Raw genomic sequence first — 19,639 nt, forward strand, 5'->3', positions numbered from 1 at the left:
CGAGCACTTTATCAGGAACATAATACTAATACTGGGTAAAGCCTCCCTTTGCTCTCAAAACAGCCTCAATTCCTAATGGCATGGATTCCACAAGATGATGAGATTCCTTTGAGATTCTGGTCCATGTTGATGTGGTTGCATCATGCAATTCCTGCAGATTTTTCATGCTGTGAATCTCCTGTTTTACCACATTCCAAAGGTTTTCTGTTGGATTCAGAGCCGGTGACTGGGAAGGCCCCTGCAGAACACTGAACTCATTGTCATGCCAGTTTGAGATGAATTTTGCCTTGTATCATGGTGGTTTGTTTCACAGTGGCATTTAGCGTTTCCACTTTTGCTTTGTAACATGGTGATTTGTTTCACAGTGGAATTTAGCGTTTCCACTTTTGACAAGCGCCACGAACAGTTGAAGCACAACAGTTTCGAAGTTAAAACAGGGCAACTAAGGCTCTCATTTTTAAACACTGTTTTCATCATCGACTTTGCGTTTGTGAAACAAGTCATGTTGTTGATTCACTACAGTGACCAGAAATAGTAAATAATTTAAAAAGGCATTCTCTTTCTGTCCTTTATGCAGATGAGCTTCTTTCAGCTAATATCATTAACATAAATGCATGTGATTGGATAAACTGTGGCACTGGGCTGCTACAGAAGCTGTGTTGGTTCCTGTTCATGTACACTCATAGAGCTCTTTATTAGGAGCACCTGTACACCTACTCATTCATACAGTTATCTAATCAGCCAATTGTGCGGCAGCAGCTTCGGGTAATGTTCACATCAACCATCAGAATGGGGAAAAATTGCGATCTGAGTGATTTTGAGTACGGTATGATTTTTAGTGCCAGGCGGGCTGGTTTGACGGGCTCCTGGGATTTTCATGCACAACAGTCTCTACAGTTTACTCAGAAAGGTGCGATAAAATAAAATATGCAGTGAGCATCAGGTGATCAGGCACAAAATCAGGTGGCGAGCAGAAAAGCATCTCAGAAGGAACAACATGTCGAACCTTGAGGTGGATGGGCTACAACAGCAGAAGACCATGTCGAATTCCACCATTGTCAGCCAAGAACAGAAAGCTGAGGCCACAGTGGGCACAGGCTCACCAAAACTAGACAGTTGAAAACTAAAGAAACATAGCCTGGTCTGATGAATCTCACTCCATTGTCACAATTTACTCATGTTAGTTTTTTTATCCAGGGCTTAATGGGCAAGAAATTGGATGTACTTGCACTAATTCGTGAGTTTAAACACTCTTGACCTAGTGTTAAGTGTCACCATGGCAGCTGATATGATCTGTGAGACCAGTGTCGATGAGCTCCCCACATACCGTTGTCTGTTTTTGCAATACACAGTTTCAAGCCATTCCCAGCATTCTTTAAGCTGCAGCGATGGTCATCGTTTAGATGCCGTGCATTCATGCTGAATATTCCGCACTGATGGGTGATGCATCAATGCGAACGAGCAGACATCTAAACCGAATAGTTTATTTTTTCAGGAGGTGAAAGGAGATACCAAACAGAAATGTGTCTGTTGCACTTTCCACAGTTATCACCTCCCCCACTGATAAGAATTTTGCAGTAAACACTGGCTGCTTCTAAGAATGGCTGACGTTGAAACTGAAACATGTCAACTGAAGGCAACTTGCATTTCTGTGACTCCTGACAGTGAACATGGCTGGAATGACTGGGAGTGGTTAACTGAACTCTAATGGAATCTGACTGTATGATTTTTGGCTAATTTATAACTGAACTGAACCATTCCAGACCAGACGACATGAGCTCATACACAAATGCTCTGTAATTTAGTAATATGTTTTATTGGCTTTTCAATAAGATTGAATTAATTATGATGTGAAATGGATTTTTATATGGAAATCTGTGGCATGAAAAATCTCACAGCAGTTTAAGACATGAAGTAAGTGCTCATTTTGACTGTTATGTCATATATTCAGTCAGTATGGCTGCTTTCCAGGGTGTTAACTCAGGATGTTTTTAAGCTTAGCACGTATGATTAATTTGGGGCATTTCTAAGTGTCATGCTTTAAAAGGCACACAGTGAAAAAATATTGTTTGTACACAGGGCTGTTTCTGGACTTTGGGGGCTCCACCCACCCCAGTCATAATATTTTGAAGAATTAATACTCAGTCATACATATGGAGCAAACAGAACATTTAACTCTGACCAAAATGAAACATCCTTCAGCTCATAGATATACATACCTAGATGCCACGTTGCCAGTTGTTCTCTATCTGAGCCGATACATCTGGGTATCCGCCATGTTGAAGAGGTCAAGATCTGCTTGTGAACAAATTCACTTGTATTGAGAGACGATGAGTCTCAGGAATAAATCAGCCACAACTTCCTTATTACTCAACTGATTTTCACCACATTTGTTTTGTTATAGTCCTCAGACACAGATTAATCTACGCTGCACGGACTGCTCTCTGTAGCTTTTACTTCTTAAATAACAGATCGTGCTAATTAGCCATCCAGACCAGCAGAAAAGTATTCAGTCTGCACCTGACGTTAAAAACCGTGTTAAGCACGAGTTCCGGTAGAAACATAATCTCATCAGCAAATCCATCAATGTGTAAATCACTTCTAATATTTATACACATAAAGTAAACCCCCCAAAACATCTAGGTATGTATATCTATGCTTCAGCTGTACTGCAGTAGTCTCTAGAGCAAGATTTTCCTTTTTAAAAGACTAGAAAACCCTCCTTTTGATGATGTATCTTGAAGGTGGAAGGAGCTTTCGAAAAACAACAACTACTTAGAGTGGACTTTTGGGGTCGTTTTGAGTTTTTTTGCTGGTGAACGCAGAGAGAAGGCAGATAGCTAACATTACTGCTAGGATCCTGCTAATCATCCTTTAACAGCCGTAGAACTAGAAACTGTCCTCAAATCATCGTTTGCAATGGAGAGAATGGAGAGAATTACTCAAATGACAGAAGTGGTTCGTCAGATGAGGAGGACAAGCTAAAAGCTAAGTTAGCAGCTTAGCTACTATAGTTGTCTAGATACCTTACATCAGTTGGGCTTCTTTTTTTATTCACTAAAGGGTCAGAAACTTCTCTCTGGCATCAATTTTGTGCTAAATAACGATAGAATCACAGTTTTCTTTCTCATGTTTGTTCATGAGTTACATTAAGGCCAGCGTGGTTGTATTTATTAGACTGTAGGTTAGTGGCTAGGCTAACAGTCAGGATTAGGTGACACCATAGAGATTCCCAGTGGTTGTATGATATATTTGTGTAATGCATGCTGGGTATTGTAGTGAAAAAAAACATGGAAATTATGTAAAATTCATTTGAAGACAGCAGCTCGCATTTACATTGACCCAATTAAATAGAAACTCTTTATGTTAAAGAGTTATTATAGAACTTAATATATAAAATTAAGAATGTTTTGCCTTCTACTCTAAAGAACGCAAGTTTGTAAAATTGACTTTTTTGTTTTGGACAGCTAATATTAGATAATATTAGACTCTAGTTTTAGGCTAGAGAGCCCCTTTAAACAACTGTCAATAGCTGTCTGTGATATCTATATAAATAAAATACATCAAATCAAATAAATACTCAAATAAATACATGTAAATAAAATAAATGACAGTGTTTATAAATGATCATCAATGATTTCTTCTTAGAACAGTTTTCTGCTAGTATAATAACGGAAACAAACTATACAAATCTAAATACTCAGGGGGCTCCTAGTAGCTTAGGGGTCTTAAGTAACTACTTACAACACTTATAGCAAGAAACAGCCCTGTTTGAATAGTACATTCCATTCCAAAAGCTTTTTATTTTTCAGACAAGCTAGTCTACTGTGGTAGACTTTACCATTACAGTTATTCATTGCGGCAGCATTAGTCCAGGAATTTCAATGGGGAAACATCATTAATAATGTAACCTAACCCCCGAAGACTTAACGTCTGTCTGAGAAAACGACCCCACATCCATTCTCCGCTGTTTTTTTGTCAGTGAGCATGGATCTGAAAAGATGAAAACTGAGACAGTGCTTCCAGAGACAGTGATGTCTTTGTCCAGACGTGGTGTGTCTGTCTGACTCAGTGCTTTATTACATGTATATATATATCATATGTTAAAACCGTTATAATCTTTGTGTGGGAGTGCAGGAGCACCCAAGTGGACTTGACCTTTCAGCTATGTGGGCCAGAGAGGGGAATCCCCATCCTGAGCTGTTTCCAAGGAGACGGACTCTCACTTTTCACATGTGAAAGTTATAAACAGTGAGGCTACTTCTCCTTAGTGTCTGCCAATCAGGCAGTGTATCAGGTCAAAGTTAACTTCCTTCTGACTGTACTTGATCGGCACTTTCGGCGAGATCTGTCCCTCTTTACCTTTGTCCCGAATCGAGTGATAGCAGTGGGGTGATTCTCTCTCCACGCAGCACACAGGCTCTCTCATTGGCAGTGTCTCAGTCTCAGTCGACATTCTTTCCATTCCTCGTTGCTCTGACCCTGCTCGAGAGTCCATCCCAAAGAAGTCCCGGTAACTCAGACTGAGAGAAGTGTTCAGGCCATTACGTCACCCGCTGCCACATCTAGAAATGTGCTGTACGTGTTTCAGGAAAGGAAAGTGAGACACAAACTGAAAGCTGGGTTCCTGCTAACAGTTTCCAGTAGATAGATTAAAGGGGAATTCTACTAATTTATATATATATATATATATAAATATTTATGATATATCATATATTAAGTCATTCAAAGTGGTTTGATTTAAAATGCACCATTCTAGAGAAACTGAGTCAGAGTTGTTCACAGTGGTGTTGGTAGGAGCCAGATGTCTGAGGTACTTGTAATAGTTTTGACATAAGGTTATGTTTAAAAATATTATTTTTCCAGTCCATTCATGGTGAAGAGATAGATGTAGGTCATTGTAAGGCGAAATAATACCCAAAGAAAACAGATTTTTGTTGTCAGATTTACCATGATCAACATTATATATCATTTAAAAGCTCACAAGACACTTGTAGGTTCACTGGCTTTTTTGAATAGTAAATAAATTGGATATACATCACCACTGTAAAGAAAATCTTAGTTGGTTTCACCACAATTAACCATTTCACGTCAAACCACTCTGAATGAATTTGTTTACATCTTGATGATTTAAAATAAAATCAGTGGAATTCCCTTTCAGGGTTAGCATATGTCTAATATATTTATATATACTAAATTTACTATATTTAGTATATTTATTGTCTTCTATAATTTGTAATTCTGGTGTTATTTCATGAACGTTTTCTATGTTTCACCACTCTGTGAAGCACTTTAAGATTTTGGAAACTGAAAAGTGCCATAGAAGTAAATTATTATTGTCGTCATCTTCTGAGATTGAAATTGATTACAAGCGATCCCACCTGAATAGGATTGATTTCATAAACCTTTTTTATTGCAGTGACGTAACACCTCAACAGTCCTCACAGCTGTAACTGTGCCACCTGCTGGTCCACTATCTGAATAAACCTCACGAGCACGCACCTCCCCCCATGCTACACCAGCATGCAGGTACTGGTTTGTTTAGCTTGAAGGTTGCCTGGTGACTCAACACATCCGGAAGGGCTGCATTTATGTGTTTCTTAATCCTCCGTCCGTACCAGCTGTACCTGACACACAGGTAGGCTGAGGCAGAGCAGGTTCATTCATGTTTCTGTCTGCTGCCATCACCTGCGGAACAAGGCCTTATATGGCCTGTTTTACCTGAAGACCGGCACGTGGCAGCGCCGTAATCTTTGCTGTGTTGAACAACTGAGGTAAAGTTTAAAGGCTTAAAAGCATGTACACGCAGTACTCTGTGAGCGCAGGAGGGCCAGTAAATCAGTAGACTCTACTGCAAAGCTCGGCTGATGCGACCGTACCTGGATACCTTTTTCTTTAATTCACATTCCTGAATTGCTTGGCAACACTGGCACGTGCTTTCCCACAAGGCTAATTCCAAAAATAAGCATGGTATTTGTATTCACTTTGTTGCCTGTGCCAAATGAAGTCATAGGTGAACCGCAATCATTATTTTTTGTTTTCATTCAGTCAGCCCACATGGGGGGGAACTTTTATGCCCACGCACTCTCTGCTATCTCTTCAATAACATGAAGGGAACACAGTGTGAGTTTCCATCTGCTTCTGCCCCTGCAATGCGATCAAATGAGCCAGGAAATCAAATGCAGTCATTCCAGGGTGTGCCTGCAGCATGCGGGTGGGCAGGGGACTGGCATTGACATCTGTTTAATGGAATAAGTGGAAACATGTCCACCACACTAGTGGGCCACACCATGACCCTGCCCACTCTGGCTACATGATGTCATTCTGTGTGCTCTGATGGGCCTGCTAAATACACTGAAAAAAACACTGCTAACTTTCATTAGCTGTACCAATATTAAGTCAACCAATAGGAAAGAATATACCAGCATTAACCATATTGAAAGCTAGACTATTGCTATTACACCAGCTTTCATCCAGCCTGCGCTGTCTGTTTTAGTTTGTCATGAGGAAGAATGCTTTTTATACTTTTTAAAACTATTTTAGGGAGATGTTTGTTATTTAATTGTTAGGCTTGGAAATAAAGTCATTCAGAGTGGTTTGATGTGAAATGCTCCATTCTAGAGAATCAATTGTTTACAGTGGTGGTGATAGGAACCAGACAGCCAAAGAAGTTTAAAATGGAATTCCATATATTGTTAACTATTTATGCATAATTCAATCGTGTAAACAGTCATTCAGAGTGGTTTCATGTAAAGTGGTTAATTGAAGAGAAACTACAGACTCAGATTTCTTTACAGTGGTGGTGATAGGAACCAGGAGTCACCATGTCTACAACACAAATATGGACATTTTGCTTACCATCCAAAACCACCAGTGAACTTACATGTGTATTCCGAGTCTTTTTATGGAAAAACGGGTAAATCTGGAAAAATAAGCTTTTTGGGGGGTTATTTTGCCTCAGAACACCCTGCATGTACCTCTCCACCATGAATGGATATGACATATATTTTAGGCTTATACTAAAAATCAAAGTCTTAGGTAATCAGGCAGCCTTTTCATAACTATTTCATGTAATAACTTCCTGTGATGTAGCTTTAAGAGGCATTAAACTCTTCAGACGTCTGGTTCCTATCACCACCACTGTGAACAATTCTGACCACTCTGAATGACTTTTGCTGCCTTCACATCATGAATGCACATGAATGCCACCACAATGTCATATATACTAGTGCAAATCTTAGCCTTGAGTTTCTGATTTGGGGCGTCAACAACAAAAAAAAAGCAATGGTAGTCATGATATGATAGTTGTATTGTAAACTAGTTGTATTCAGCTATTCAGCAGTTACACATAAACACTGCAGGCTGAAATCATCCATATGTAGAAAAAATACATACATAAGCACATTTTATATGATGCTTATAACTGGATAATAACATTTCTTATTTCATAAGCATCCTCTGTTCTTTGTTTTTGTCAAAGTAGAACAAAATAAATATACTCCCTTTGATGACAGAGAAACATAAACAATACAGCATTATTTCTGTCTGATTTTTGACCACAAATGAACTCATTCTTATGACCACTGAAGTCACAACTAGAAACTTCCATGGAGGACTTGAAGGCAGCGTTTGTTGACATAACCATTAAACTCTCTAAAAGCTCTCTGACATAAAGCTTTTACACATGTCGGTTTCACTGCATGATCCTTGAAACATTGTTTTATGATAGTCTTGAGACGAAATTTTGGCCTAAAATGTATATTTTTAAACCCATCCTGGCTGAGAGATACATATAAGGCAAACAGTCCTCAAAGAAACTTATTTTTTCATATTTTCCACTGTTTTACAGTTATCAACTCTACATATATCAAAAATCACAAGACACACGTAGGTTCACTGGTGGTTTTGGAAAGTTAATAAAATGGCTATATTTGTGTTGTAGACATTCTGACCCCTGGTTCCTATCACCACCACTGTAAAGAAGTCAGGGTCTGTACGTTTCTCTACAATTAACAATTTTTGTCAAAACACTCTGAATGATTTAATTTAAATCTTAATTGAATTATGCATTTTTTTAAATCTATGAAATTTGTCTTTAAACAACATCTACTCAATCAGGTGTGTCCAGTATGGTATGTTTGTACAGTATTGTACAGAACATACTTTGTGAAACCAAGTGAATTTTAAATATGGGTCATTGCCATTGAGAAAAATAATCCTATATTAGTTCATTCAGCAGAAGCTATTCTGGTGCACTTTCAGTTAATGCACACAAGCACCATGTAGGAGGTTTTCCTTTAAAGAACAGACTGAACAGATGGCCTATAGCCTCAAATCTGGACAGTGATTTCAGAATGAAAAGTGATATTGACACAGCAACTTTTGGTGACCTTTCACACAGTAATAAAGCTTTGTCAGTTACAGGACAGTCTCCACCAGGTGGCAGTCTGAGCCTAAGCTGAATATCCTTAAATCACATGAGCAGGTATCAACCAGTTCACAATTTAAATATTACTTACATTGATGACTTTTGAGTTATATTTCTATGTCACCACTGTGTCTGTGTTGAAACTTGTTAATACTTAAGAATGAATGTACTGATTCAACTAATAACTCATAATAAGAACACTGCTAACAAGTTGCTAATACAGCACAATCAGAAAAAATAAATAAAAGACTCAATGCTTTGATTGTAGTAGTGAACAATTACCTTTAATTGGGTATAACTGTGTGTAAAAAAAATAGCACATGGAAGTTTTTTATTATTAGAAAATATATCTGCAATTTTATAATGATGAAACATTGAAGACTGGTGGACTTCATTCTCTTCCATCCTAGCATAACTGCTTTGTTAATTCTTTTACTTCTATGTCATTTTTTAACAGTAAATTTAGACATTGCCTCTCCAAATTTATGATATGCTTGAATTAGAATTGGAGCAAAAACATATTTTTACAGAAAAGCATTACTTGTCATGTTGTGTGAATTAGAAGTGCTGATAGTTATCGTGATCAAGTCACTACATTGCCTTATAGGCTCAATGTATAAGCCTAATATAACATGTTTATGGTATTATCTAACAGTGCACTAAAACTGTAAATATACAACGGACATGCATAGTGGCCAACCTTTTAAGAAGTTGAGGTTGTGCCTTAAGGAAAATGACCATGGTGAACTATGCTAACAGTGGACAACACACCATTGATAAAGCCCACAAGCATGTTTATGAAACTGAAAACTCCTTTGGCCATTATGTTAAATTGGAATTCCACCAATTTTCACAATTTCTGCATAGTTTCATTATTGATACGTAAACAAAGTCATTCAAAGATGGTTCATTGTACAGAAATTTAGCAATTCATAAATTTAAACAACAATTTTTGTAGTGTTTTAATATGTAATGTTATTGATGGTAAAATAGTGGTAAATCTGAAAAAATATGCTTTCTGAAGCTTCTGGGGCCTATTTTTACCTTGCAGCGCCCTGCATGTACGTCTCCGCTGTGCATGCATTTAAAAAATGCATTTTAGGCCAAAATGTTTTCTTAAAACTAGCATAAAACAATGTCTCAGACACCAGGCAATGTATGTGTAACTATTTCATTTAATAACTTTCTATGAGGAAGCTTTTAGGGGTATTATTTCTTCAGACGTTTCCTATCACCACTGCTGTGAATTTGACATTGTGGATCTAGCATTTCACACCACTCTAAATGACTTTGTTTACATGTTAATGATTTAATTATGCAGAAATTTCAAATAATAGGTGGAAAATAATATGATGAGAAGCAGTGTAATTGAGGTTAGCATTTATTACTTTTCAAACTGATGACCTCTTTGGGCCTACGAACGGCCTCAGTTAGAAACTCTGGAAATTGTATTAGTTCTGTAGCCCCACTTAATCTCAAATCATGGTACCTCACAGTTAAACCGCTTTTGATGTGCTATCTAAGGAAGATTTAAAGTGGAAACGTAGTGAATCTGCCGTCAACTGAGTGAAATTCTAGAAACAACAAAGTAAAAACATAACTCACTGGGTTTTAGGTGTGTCATCCAACTTTACTCAGAAAGCTGTTCTACCACCAGGGACTGCAGTAGTAAATATGTTACATATATTACTATTTCATGCTCTCCTGCCCCCAGTGGCAGGCATATTTGGTGATGGTTTGTGGTAGCAGTCTGAAGGTGCAGAATTAGGGCTTGCATTCATCCCAGTGGGAATGTAATACATGCTCTCTAAATAACTCTGATCCAGCGATGGATGGCTTTTTGCTTCGGATTTCGGAGTCTGGCTTGCTGAGCTTCCATATCCCATGCTGGTTTGATGGAGTGAAGTGGAGACAGAGGTCTCTGGATGCCGTGGTTGCTGGGCAGATTGAGGATGTGGTGGCGCAGCATATGGGAGGTACTGTGGTGCATATAACCCGGGACCATGGAGTGAGGGGTATGGAGCAGCAGTTGGGGGATACATACCAGAATGGGACATAGCCTGTTGCGGTATGAGAACTTCTACATACTGCCCCAATTCTGGATCAAACAACATTTTTCTCAGTGGCTGCACTGGTACTTCAATATAGAAGTACTTTCCAGTTTCAGGGTCGAGGAGTATACGACGAGGGCCTTGCCCATACCCAAGACCACTTGCATTTTCCGGGTATAAGACACTACCAGCCCCAGGACCATCACTTCCATAATCATGGCCAAAAGCTGGCGGTAAATCATGCGAACCGAAAAACTGGGATCTGGGATCCAGAGCTATATTGGGTGAACGGCCATGCTCACGATAAGCTGCACCACTTGCAGCTTGTGGTGATCGGCGATTAGCTGAAAGTCTGTCCATCTGCTGAGTGGAAGAAGCTTGTTGTTCATCACCAAAGGCCTGTGCGACTGGAGCAGGGTAGGGATAGGAGTGGTGCAAGGGTTGAATCATGGGTGGAGCCTGAGGTAATGTGGTCTTGGGTGAGACTGGTGGGAAATTTAAGGGCTGGCTGTCTTGTCTGCATTGATGAGGACGGACCTGGGCCTGCGGTGGTGCGCCTGGAAATAAAAGCCCCTGCCCTGGTGACTGTGGAGCTGGTGGCGTGCGGGTTTGTGAGCCATGGTAGGGATGGCCAAGATGAGGCTGGGAAGCTGTTGTGCAGGAGCATGGAGAATGTTTGTTGGTGGGATGGTATCGGTTCAGCTTTCTTGGGGGCAAATCAGAAAGCAGCAAAGGGCTAAAGCTTTCTCGTTCATCGTAGCTGGGAGGATCATCTGATGCATGGAAATGGAAGTCCTCTTTAAGCAACTGGTTGTTAAAGGATGCTGTTTTTGAAGGCTGTTTGTAGGTATGACCTTGTGATGCTACTGGCAAGACTGGATGACTGGATGCACAAGAAGTGCCTGGAATCACCTGTTCTTGACTGAGGGTCATGTTCAGTTGCTGCCAGTTGTTGAGATTTTGCACTGAAGTTGTAGATACCTCTTGCCTACCAGTAGCAACTGAGGTTGTTGTTGATTTCTGCACAGAACCTGACACTGTCGTCATTGGCATAGATGGAGGTTTGTAGCTTGATACTGCTGATACGGCTAATTTTTTGTTGTTGTTTGGTACTACCTCAGTTAATTGCTCCCTGGGTGTTGCTGTTGACGTCTCATTTTTCTTAACATCGCTCTTTAAATGTGTTTGCTGTTTGAAAATAGATGATGTTGGTGCGATGTCTGTTTTAGGAAGGTCACTTGATATTGACCTCATTTCTGTTAATGGCTGTTTATAGCTGGGTTTTGGTGGCACGAAAGGTTTTGGTCTATCACTGGATATTGACCTCACTTGTATGGGTAACTCAATCTCTTTGGATGTGGTCACGTGACCTTTTGTATTGCTAGAAAATGACCTCACCTCTGCCTTGTTTGATGTTGCAAGAGGAGCTGAATTTTTTATCATGGAAGTGCCCTGAGTTGTGTTCTCTTCTTCCTTTGAAGCTGCTTGAATCTGATTGTCTGTCAGCATTTCACCAGGACTCATTCTCAGATCCTTAGGCTTTGGAGAGCTCCTAAGCGGTGAGACACATTGACTTGCCTGTAGGGTACTGTTGATGGATGACTTCTGCAGACATTCTTTCACTTTCTGTGATTCATTTGAGGCTCCTTCTGATACAGAAGTCTGCAAGGGGACCTCTAGTCTGTTGATGTGCTTTGGGGTAGCACTGGTACCTTCATTTAGGACATCACAAACACCAATGTCAGCTTGCATTCCTTTTTCTTTCAGTAGCATGGACACTGAGTGGCTACTGCTCATAGTCTTCCCATCTGGTGAAGCAGGGCTTGATGGCTTCTGCATACCATTGGATGTGGCATCCTGCATAAATACTAATGTTGATACTTCCTTGCTTGTAGGTGTAGGAGGAACATCTAGACTTGTGCTCTGCTCACAATTTTCAGATGTTGATAAAGTGTTACATTGATTAGATACAGCAAATTCTTCCATGTCAGAGACTTGAATATTCATCTCTTTCTGTGTCTCCAAGATTATCTTTGTCTTGTCTGTTGTTTCTGTAATATTCTTATTTCTGCACATCTCTGAATCCTTATGTGTTTCCGGTTTGTCAGAGGATTGTGCTTCTTGTAAGTTGGGCGTTTTATTGCCAGATGCTTGCTTGTCCTTCCAGCTGATAGCTTTGCATTCAATCTGCAGGGTGTGAGGAATTTGAGGTTGTGTTTCTTTCTGTTCTTGAGTAACTGGGTCATCTGCAAAGTGTGTGGTATTTGAGGCTTTGAAGGACAAGTTGTAGGTGTTCTTTACCAGCTTCCGAACATCCCTAACTTTATGTATAACCGATTTTGGCTTGCTGGTTTCATTATCTTCTTCATTTTCTGCATCTATCTCTGATTCAAATCTCCCTTGCCCTTCAAGTGTTTCCTCTAATTGAGATTCTTCAGTTGAGTGATCAGGAGACAGAGAAACCTTCAGAGAAGACTTCTTTTTGTCCTTATTGGTGCATGGCTTAAGAGTGATTTCAGGGGTCTTTGACAAGAACATCCTCCTGCCACTCTTTTGTTTATGAGTTTTCAGTGCTGCAGGATCCTCCAAATCCCTTTTTGCTGTTCTGCCAGTTGCGCTTACAGCTCGGGTGACAGTAGCACTTGTGTTCCTGGCAATAGTATGTGCTGAGTCACTGTTGTGCTTCCTTCCCAAGTTATTTGTTTCTGCTGTTTCTTCTACCATTTCATTGTTCTTGATAATTAGTTTCTTAGGTGTTTTGCTTTCAAAAGGATCAACCATTCTGGGTATCTGTTCACTCTGAAATGCAACTATGTCAGAGTTACTGTAAGTAGGCAGAAAGTTGGCTTTGAAGAATGGTTTAGGAGGAACCTTAGGCCCCTGTTTCTTCTGAAGACAAGGGCTTCTCTCCTCTCTACCAGCAAAATCTTCAGAAGACAGGCTGCATTCAGAGGGCAGGCTAGAACTTAAACTGTGCCTCTCTATATTGCTTGATGGTCCTGCAGAAAGAGTTTCAGGGTGTTTCTTTTTATCTTCAGACGGACTTGAACATTCACTTCTTGAAGATTCCTTGGTACCAGTCTCCATTTTCTTTGAAAGGACACTCTTGATAATGCAGGAAGCCATCTTTGCCTTGGTTGAGGTTTCATCGAAGGATGCAGACGTCTGCAGCATCTTCTGACTGCTCTGAATGTCAGGTTCACCTCCAAACAGATTCTCCTGCACTGCTGGGGGGGTGCTATGCTGATGAAGCACAGTGTCCCTTGAGCATCTCTCTGTAGATGAAGATTCCATAACATTTTCTGCGTTCTCGGTAGACTTTGATTCATCAGGGTTGCGTCTCTTAAGTTGGATCTGCCTTTTTGGTACTGTCCTCTTTCCCTTCCTGAACTCCTCCTTGCTCTCCACTGCTACATCCACACATTCAAAACTACCCATCTCAAAACGCTTTGATGGATCCAGGGTACCATGTGGCAAAAAAGAGGAAGTGTGGCATAAGAGCTCATCATTTTCATGCAATGTTGAGCCATGCAAATCTGCGTAGGACATCCATGTTGCAGCACCAGGACTGTCCACGGTAGATGGCTGTGAAACATTTGTAGATGACCTGTGGCTTGAGCTGTAGACATCCAAGTAATCCCCTTTAGGGCTGGATAGACTTGTAAAGGCTACGTCTGTTAACCACTTTACTTCATTGTCAGCTTCATCAAACTCACTTCCCATACTGGAGGTTTCACTGGTACATCCTGAAGGAAGACGGCCAGCACCACTGTGTTTGCTCTGGAAAGCCGATTGGACCCTCCTGGCGCCACTCTTGTTCTCTTTCTGTGTGCCCTGTGCTCTGAGAAGACTCTGTTGCTGCCGAGTTGTCAGGGGAGACTCAAAATAACAGCGAGGTGGAATTCCAGACTTTGGGTCTCCGCTTGAGGGAGCAGTGCTGGGGCTTGCAGGCCCTTTTCTATTCCTGTCCCTGAATGACAGCTCAACCTGTTCCCCTCTGTAACTACCCTCTGCTATATTCTCCTCCCCTTTTCCTGATGTATCCCCCTCCTGTATCACCCTTTCTTCACTCCACCCCTTGTTCCTGCATGGTTGCCCGTCATACTTTCTGTTATTGTCACTATGGAAAACACTGGGGCTTTCCCTAGGCGTATGGCCAAGTTGCTTTTCACTACCTGCTGATTCTCTCTCCAACATTTCTGTTCCACTGCAGCTGCCATTACCTTTCAAAAAATCTTTTTCCTGTACTGTAGGTGTTGTTGACTTTACATTCAGTGCATGAAAATTTAGGGAATTTGGGTTTTCATGTGTTATTAACTCTGATATGTTGTCATTCATCTTTTTTCCACTTTCTTCCATTTGTAAAGATAATTTGGCAGCTGAATGTTCAGATACCATGTCTTTTACTATCGGAATTTGGCTGAGCGCTACAGAAGCAATGTCTTTGCATTCATCAAGAACAGGGCTGCTGCTTCTAAGGGGCTCTTTGTAGCCATCAGTCTGATCTCTGTCTACTGACACAAATGAAGGAAGATCCACTTCCTCACTGGTTGAATGATGATTGTCTGCCTGTCCCAGAGAGATGCAAGGTTCTGGGACTGTAGGTTCTGGTATGTAATCACTAAATCTGTCAGGTGATCTTTGATCTCTAATTTCAGGAGAAGGTGTTGCATCTCTTGGTATACTTAAAGTCATCGATGATGGTCTAGACATGCTTCTTGGTGTTGATGAAAACTGTGACATGGGTGAGCTGGCCAGGTTTCTAATCTCATTTATGGGATCTGTAGTTGAATTAGAACTTTCAGCAGATCTTATTCCCTCTTCATCAGGATTTTGTTCTAATTCTTTGTTCTGGGGTGAAACCATCCTGTATGTTATTCCCTGAATCTGAGGTGACTTTGAGCTTTGGGACAGGACGCTACATGTTATTGTTCTAATTTCTGGAGAACAGGTAGCAGATCTCATTTCAGGGGAAGGAGCTGTTGGCATAGAATCAGGTGTAAGAAAATTTTGTCTGATTTCTGGTGTAGAGGTAATGCTCCTTGACTCAGGTGTGAGACATAGTTTTGAATCAGGTGAGGAAACAGAACCTCTGAAATCTGATGGTGTTGCTGTAAAGTCAGGGATCTCAGGAGTGGATGGTAAATCTTCAGGTTCAGATGAAAAGACCTTTCTCTCAAATTCTGGAGAAGGGCTGATGGTGTAACCCACAGGTGAGTGTATAAGTATTGATGGCTCGGAGGAGTGAGTGGCCATTAAAGAACCAGAGAATGTGAAGCACTCACTAACCTCAGGTGATGTCGTATTCGAGAGAAATCTTCTTTGATCAGGTGAGACCACTACTTCTCTTGTTTCATGACAAACAGCTGAATCCTGAGGCCCAAATGAAATATTTGTTTCACTGTTTTCCTCAGCAGAAAGAGTAGGTGATGGTACTGTACAAGGTTCTTCTGGTAGCCCTGCTGTATCTTCAGGTAAAGGAGGTGACTCTAACCTCATCGCTTCAGGAGAGTCTGCTAAAGCTTCTGTATCTGGTGTGACAACAGATTCAGATGGGAAATTTGTGTCCATGTGTGCATATAAAGAAGAATTATCTCCACGGGCAGGTGTTACAGGCCTTATTAAAGGACTGGGAGTTACTGGACAACTCTGGTCAATAATTCCAGGTGACAAGTCCAGATCTGTTTCTTGAACATGTGAAATGTTTTCTGTAGATGAACTGTGATCATGTCTAACATCAGGATAAGAGATCTTAGCCTCCTCCTCACCAGTGTAACTGGCCACATTATTCTCCTCAGCAGAAACTTTGGATGTAGTTATCTCTAGTGATGATCTCTCTGAAGGTTCACATGTAACTTTGTGAACTTGGTTTTCTAAAAATGGGCTTTCTTGCTGTTTAGGTGGGTTGATAATGTCCCTTTGTTCAGATAAGGCAGTGTCATTCTGCTCTATGTTAGCCCTCATTTCAGAAAAGAGGTCAGAAGAGATTTTTTCTGGTGATGGATCAGTTACTCGCATATCAGTGTCTCTGAATTCAGACGTGGACATTACTAGTTGCTGGGCAGACGAATCCTTATGGATTAGGATGTTGTCTTGAGACAAATGAGACTCTTGATGGTTCTCTGTCTGTGACAGGCCACTATCATCTAATCTGGTTGGTGAAGATGAGCCATTTTCAGAAGCAACTGCACTTCTGTCATTTGACAAGTTTAAATCTGTCGGTGGTGAGCTTGATTCCCTAGTCTCAGGTGCAAGCAAGTCCTTTGTTTGTTTAGGGAGGTCTTTTGAGTCCTCCAATGTATCACTTGCGTCACTCAGCTGCTCCGAGCTATGGGCAGTATGATAGGATCCTGATGAATCATTGATATCGTCTGCTGGAAAATGTGTATCCACATCCCTTTTTAGAAATGACGTAGAGGCTGGGCTGCTGGAGAGAGAAGGAGACTCGCAGTCATCCCCAAAAATGTCGCAAAGGCAAGTCGTTTCAGATATGGCACCACGAGAGCCCTCGATACTTGTGATGTCAAAGATCTCCACACGATTGGGCCCGTCTCTGTGCCGAAGGTTGAAGGTGCGCGGAGCACTGCGGAGGAATGAGTAGTTGTCCCCCTCTAGAACCCAGCTTTCCATTTCTTTGCAGAGTTCCGTTTCTTAGCTTGTGTTTGACTGCCTTGTTCTTTGGAAATGCTCTTATGCACCGTCTTGGCCATTCAAAAGATAAGAGAGGTTTTCAGACCTGAAGAGATATAATAATGAATAAATATATGATACTAAATGATTCAAAATGATTATCATGCTTTTAATATATATATATATATATATAAATATATATAAATACACATATATATATATATATATATATATACATATATATATATATATATATATATATATAAGCAAATATTTTTTGCATTTAGTGCTAACACTTTTGAGTTAACATGCAGAAGATGAGTAAAAACTTCCACAAATAAAATACTTGTATTAATTTATGAATTATTGTTTGATTGTTTTATCAATGGACATAAAACTGTACAAAACTTTCCATGGTCCCAAGTGAACTAGATTGTATAGCCATCACTGCTAATGACTAAAGGTAAGTCAAATTAACTACACATGAGAAATGGAGAACTACCACCCACATTAACTTGAATATATTCTTGCCTTTTTACTGCTATATTGCGTAAGGCCATTTTGAATGGAATAGCACACCAGACAGATATGTACTGTACCTCGAGTTGACGATGAGGTTCCAACAGGGGGGTCTTGCGTTCCTGTGTGCTGCAGTGATCCTTCCTCCAGTCAGGCCACTCCGCACTGAGGCAGGTCCAGCCCCCTTCAGCTAACACCATAGAGCAAGAGCAGAATCACTATCTAAAGTAGCTGCTCCCATGCAGCCTGGCTATTTCAGTTATGGACCAGGACTGCTAAAAAGAAAGAGGGATATGATGAAAAAGGGGCAGAAGCACCCTTCATCTGAAGCATGCACGGAAAAAGGACTTAATGGACCTGACCTGATTTATTTTAATAGAGTTTGGCTGTATCTCACTGCCTATGCCCAAGCTCAACACTAGTGTTACAGCTAGCAGCAGGTGCTGCTCCACTCCAGATACAGCATGTTGCTGGAATCTGACACACAGGACTAACACAGTCACAGGGCCTTGCTAATTTTAGATGCAAGCTAGTAGGAAAGATCAGTTGCTTATACTTTAAAAGACAGAGGACATCAAACAAAAATCTTTTGCCACATTGATGATTAGTACTAATCATCAGGTTTTGCACGTGAAAGTATTTTGTAAAATAAACAAATCTTGAAATTATGCATTGGAAATATTATGAGTTTCACAGTTCACTTGATTTCTAGACTTGATTTAAGGTGATGGATGCAGTTTAGATGCATCAAAGAGCTGCATACAGTTTAGGTGGAGTCTGGACCTGCTATTTGCAGACATGTGCAAAAGTTCTACATTTTTTTGATTTATGACTGAGAATAAATGAACACATAACAGACACACACTTCTGCACATTATAATTACTGTGTATTTGCTGGGTTTAACATACTGGGTTTAACATTTAACCTGGGTATAACCTTTTATGTTTTCTTACATTATTTCTTGTATATCGAACTCAGCAAATAACAACAAACTGTGTACTTAAATTTGCAAAAAATGTTCCTTGTAGAGGAGGTGTTAACTTATTCTCAACCTATTTTCAATTAGAAAATCAACAAAACTCATCATTTGTCATTTGTCCCTGTTTCTTCTTGCTCCTCATCTGTCTATGGAAAATTAGCATAATGTTGTTTAAAAAAGCTACAACCTTACAGGAATGGAATGCTTAGCACTTTTAAAATGCAGCCAAATTCTCTACTGTACAAACAAGGCTGCTGACTCAAATCCAAAGCCATAGCTAGTTGTCTAACAATGCTTCCAGAAATAAGCCTGGTCAGCTGACGGTCAAGTCATCCAATGCAAATAAACCTCTCAGTTTTGTTCTCTTTACTGTTGCCTTGATTGTTAAATCATGTAAGGAGATGAGCTTCAGCCAGCTCTAAAGTGCTTTGTCCTGGAAGCCTTTGGCTGAGATGTTGTGATTTTACATAACTCTACTTGTGTACAGAGCAGTTTAGAATAGTGTGAGTACTGAAAGCTGATCGTCCTCACACAGAATGTAAAAGTAAAATAATACAATAAATGCAATGTCTAAATCATCATAGCATTTTGGTGCCTACGTGAAGCAAAGTGTATGAAGATGGACACAGGAAATCCCCAAGCTAGAAACATGAGGCCTAGGTCAACTCTATTCTGAAACCTTTGACATACAGTATTTAGATATTCTATTTTTGACAGATATGCAGATGTCAAAACTATCTCACAAATAAAACAGTCTTCGGTTGCCACTCAATATTTTGTACACAAATGTACAGTGGCCAAATCAACAAAGAGGAAATAAAACAAAACTGAAAATGTAAAGTACAGCTGGAATTGAATGTAATTTCCAGAAATCATCCTACTTGTCTACTTCAATATACTAAGTAGTTTGTGGAAAGTCATATAAAATTTCTGGACACGTGTCAATATTTACTGTACATATACTGTACATGTTACTGCTTGTTTGTGGCCATTCTTGACTATTCAATTCATATTTCAAGCTTGTCATTCAG

General features: G+C 40.1%; 1 protein-coding gene across 1 annotated transcript; it reads right to left on the bottom strand.

The window, feature by feature from the left end:
- Positions 1-10,037: 10,037 nt before the first annotated feature.
- Positions 10,038-17,837, bottom strand: si:ch73-43g23.1. The gene is made up of 2 exons (XM_036567964.1): positions 17,709-17,837; positions 10,038-17,215 (listed from the first exon to the last, which is right to left on the bottom strand). Exon 2 carries the CDS (start codon positions 17,107-17,109, stop codon positions 10,123-10,125), a length of 6,987 nt encoding a protein of 2,328 aa, XP_036423857.1. The 5' UTR covers positions 17,110-17,215; positions 17,709-17,837; the 3' UTR covers positions 10,038-10,122.
- Between the last annotated feature and the right edge of the window lie 1,802 nt (positions 17,838-19,639).

Source organism: Colossoma macropomum, unplaced genomic scaffold (genome assembly GCF_904425465.1).
Source record: "Colossoma macropomum unplaced genomic scaffold, Colossoma_macropomum, whole genome shotgun sequence".
Lineage (NCBI taxonomy): Eukaryota > Metazoa > Chordata > Actinopteri > Characiformes > Serrasalmidae > Colossoma > Colossoma macropomum.

Excerpts from the sequence above, each read along its gene's own strand:
- si:ch73-43g23.1 (XM_036567964.1), bottom strand. The coding sequence starts at position 17,109 with ATGGAAAGCTGGGTTCTAGAGGGGGACAACTACTCATTCCTCCGCAGT.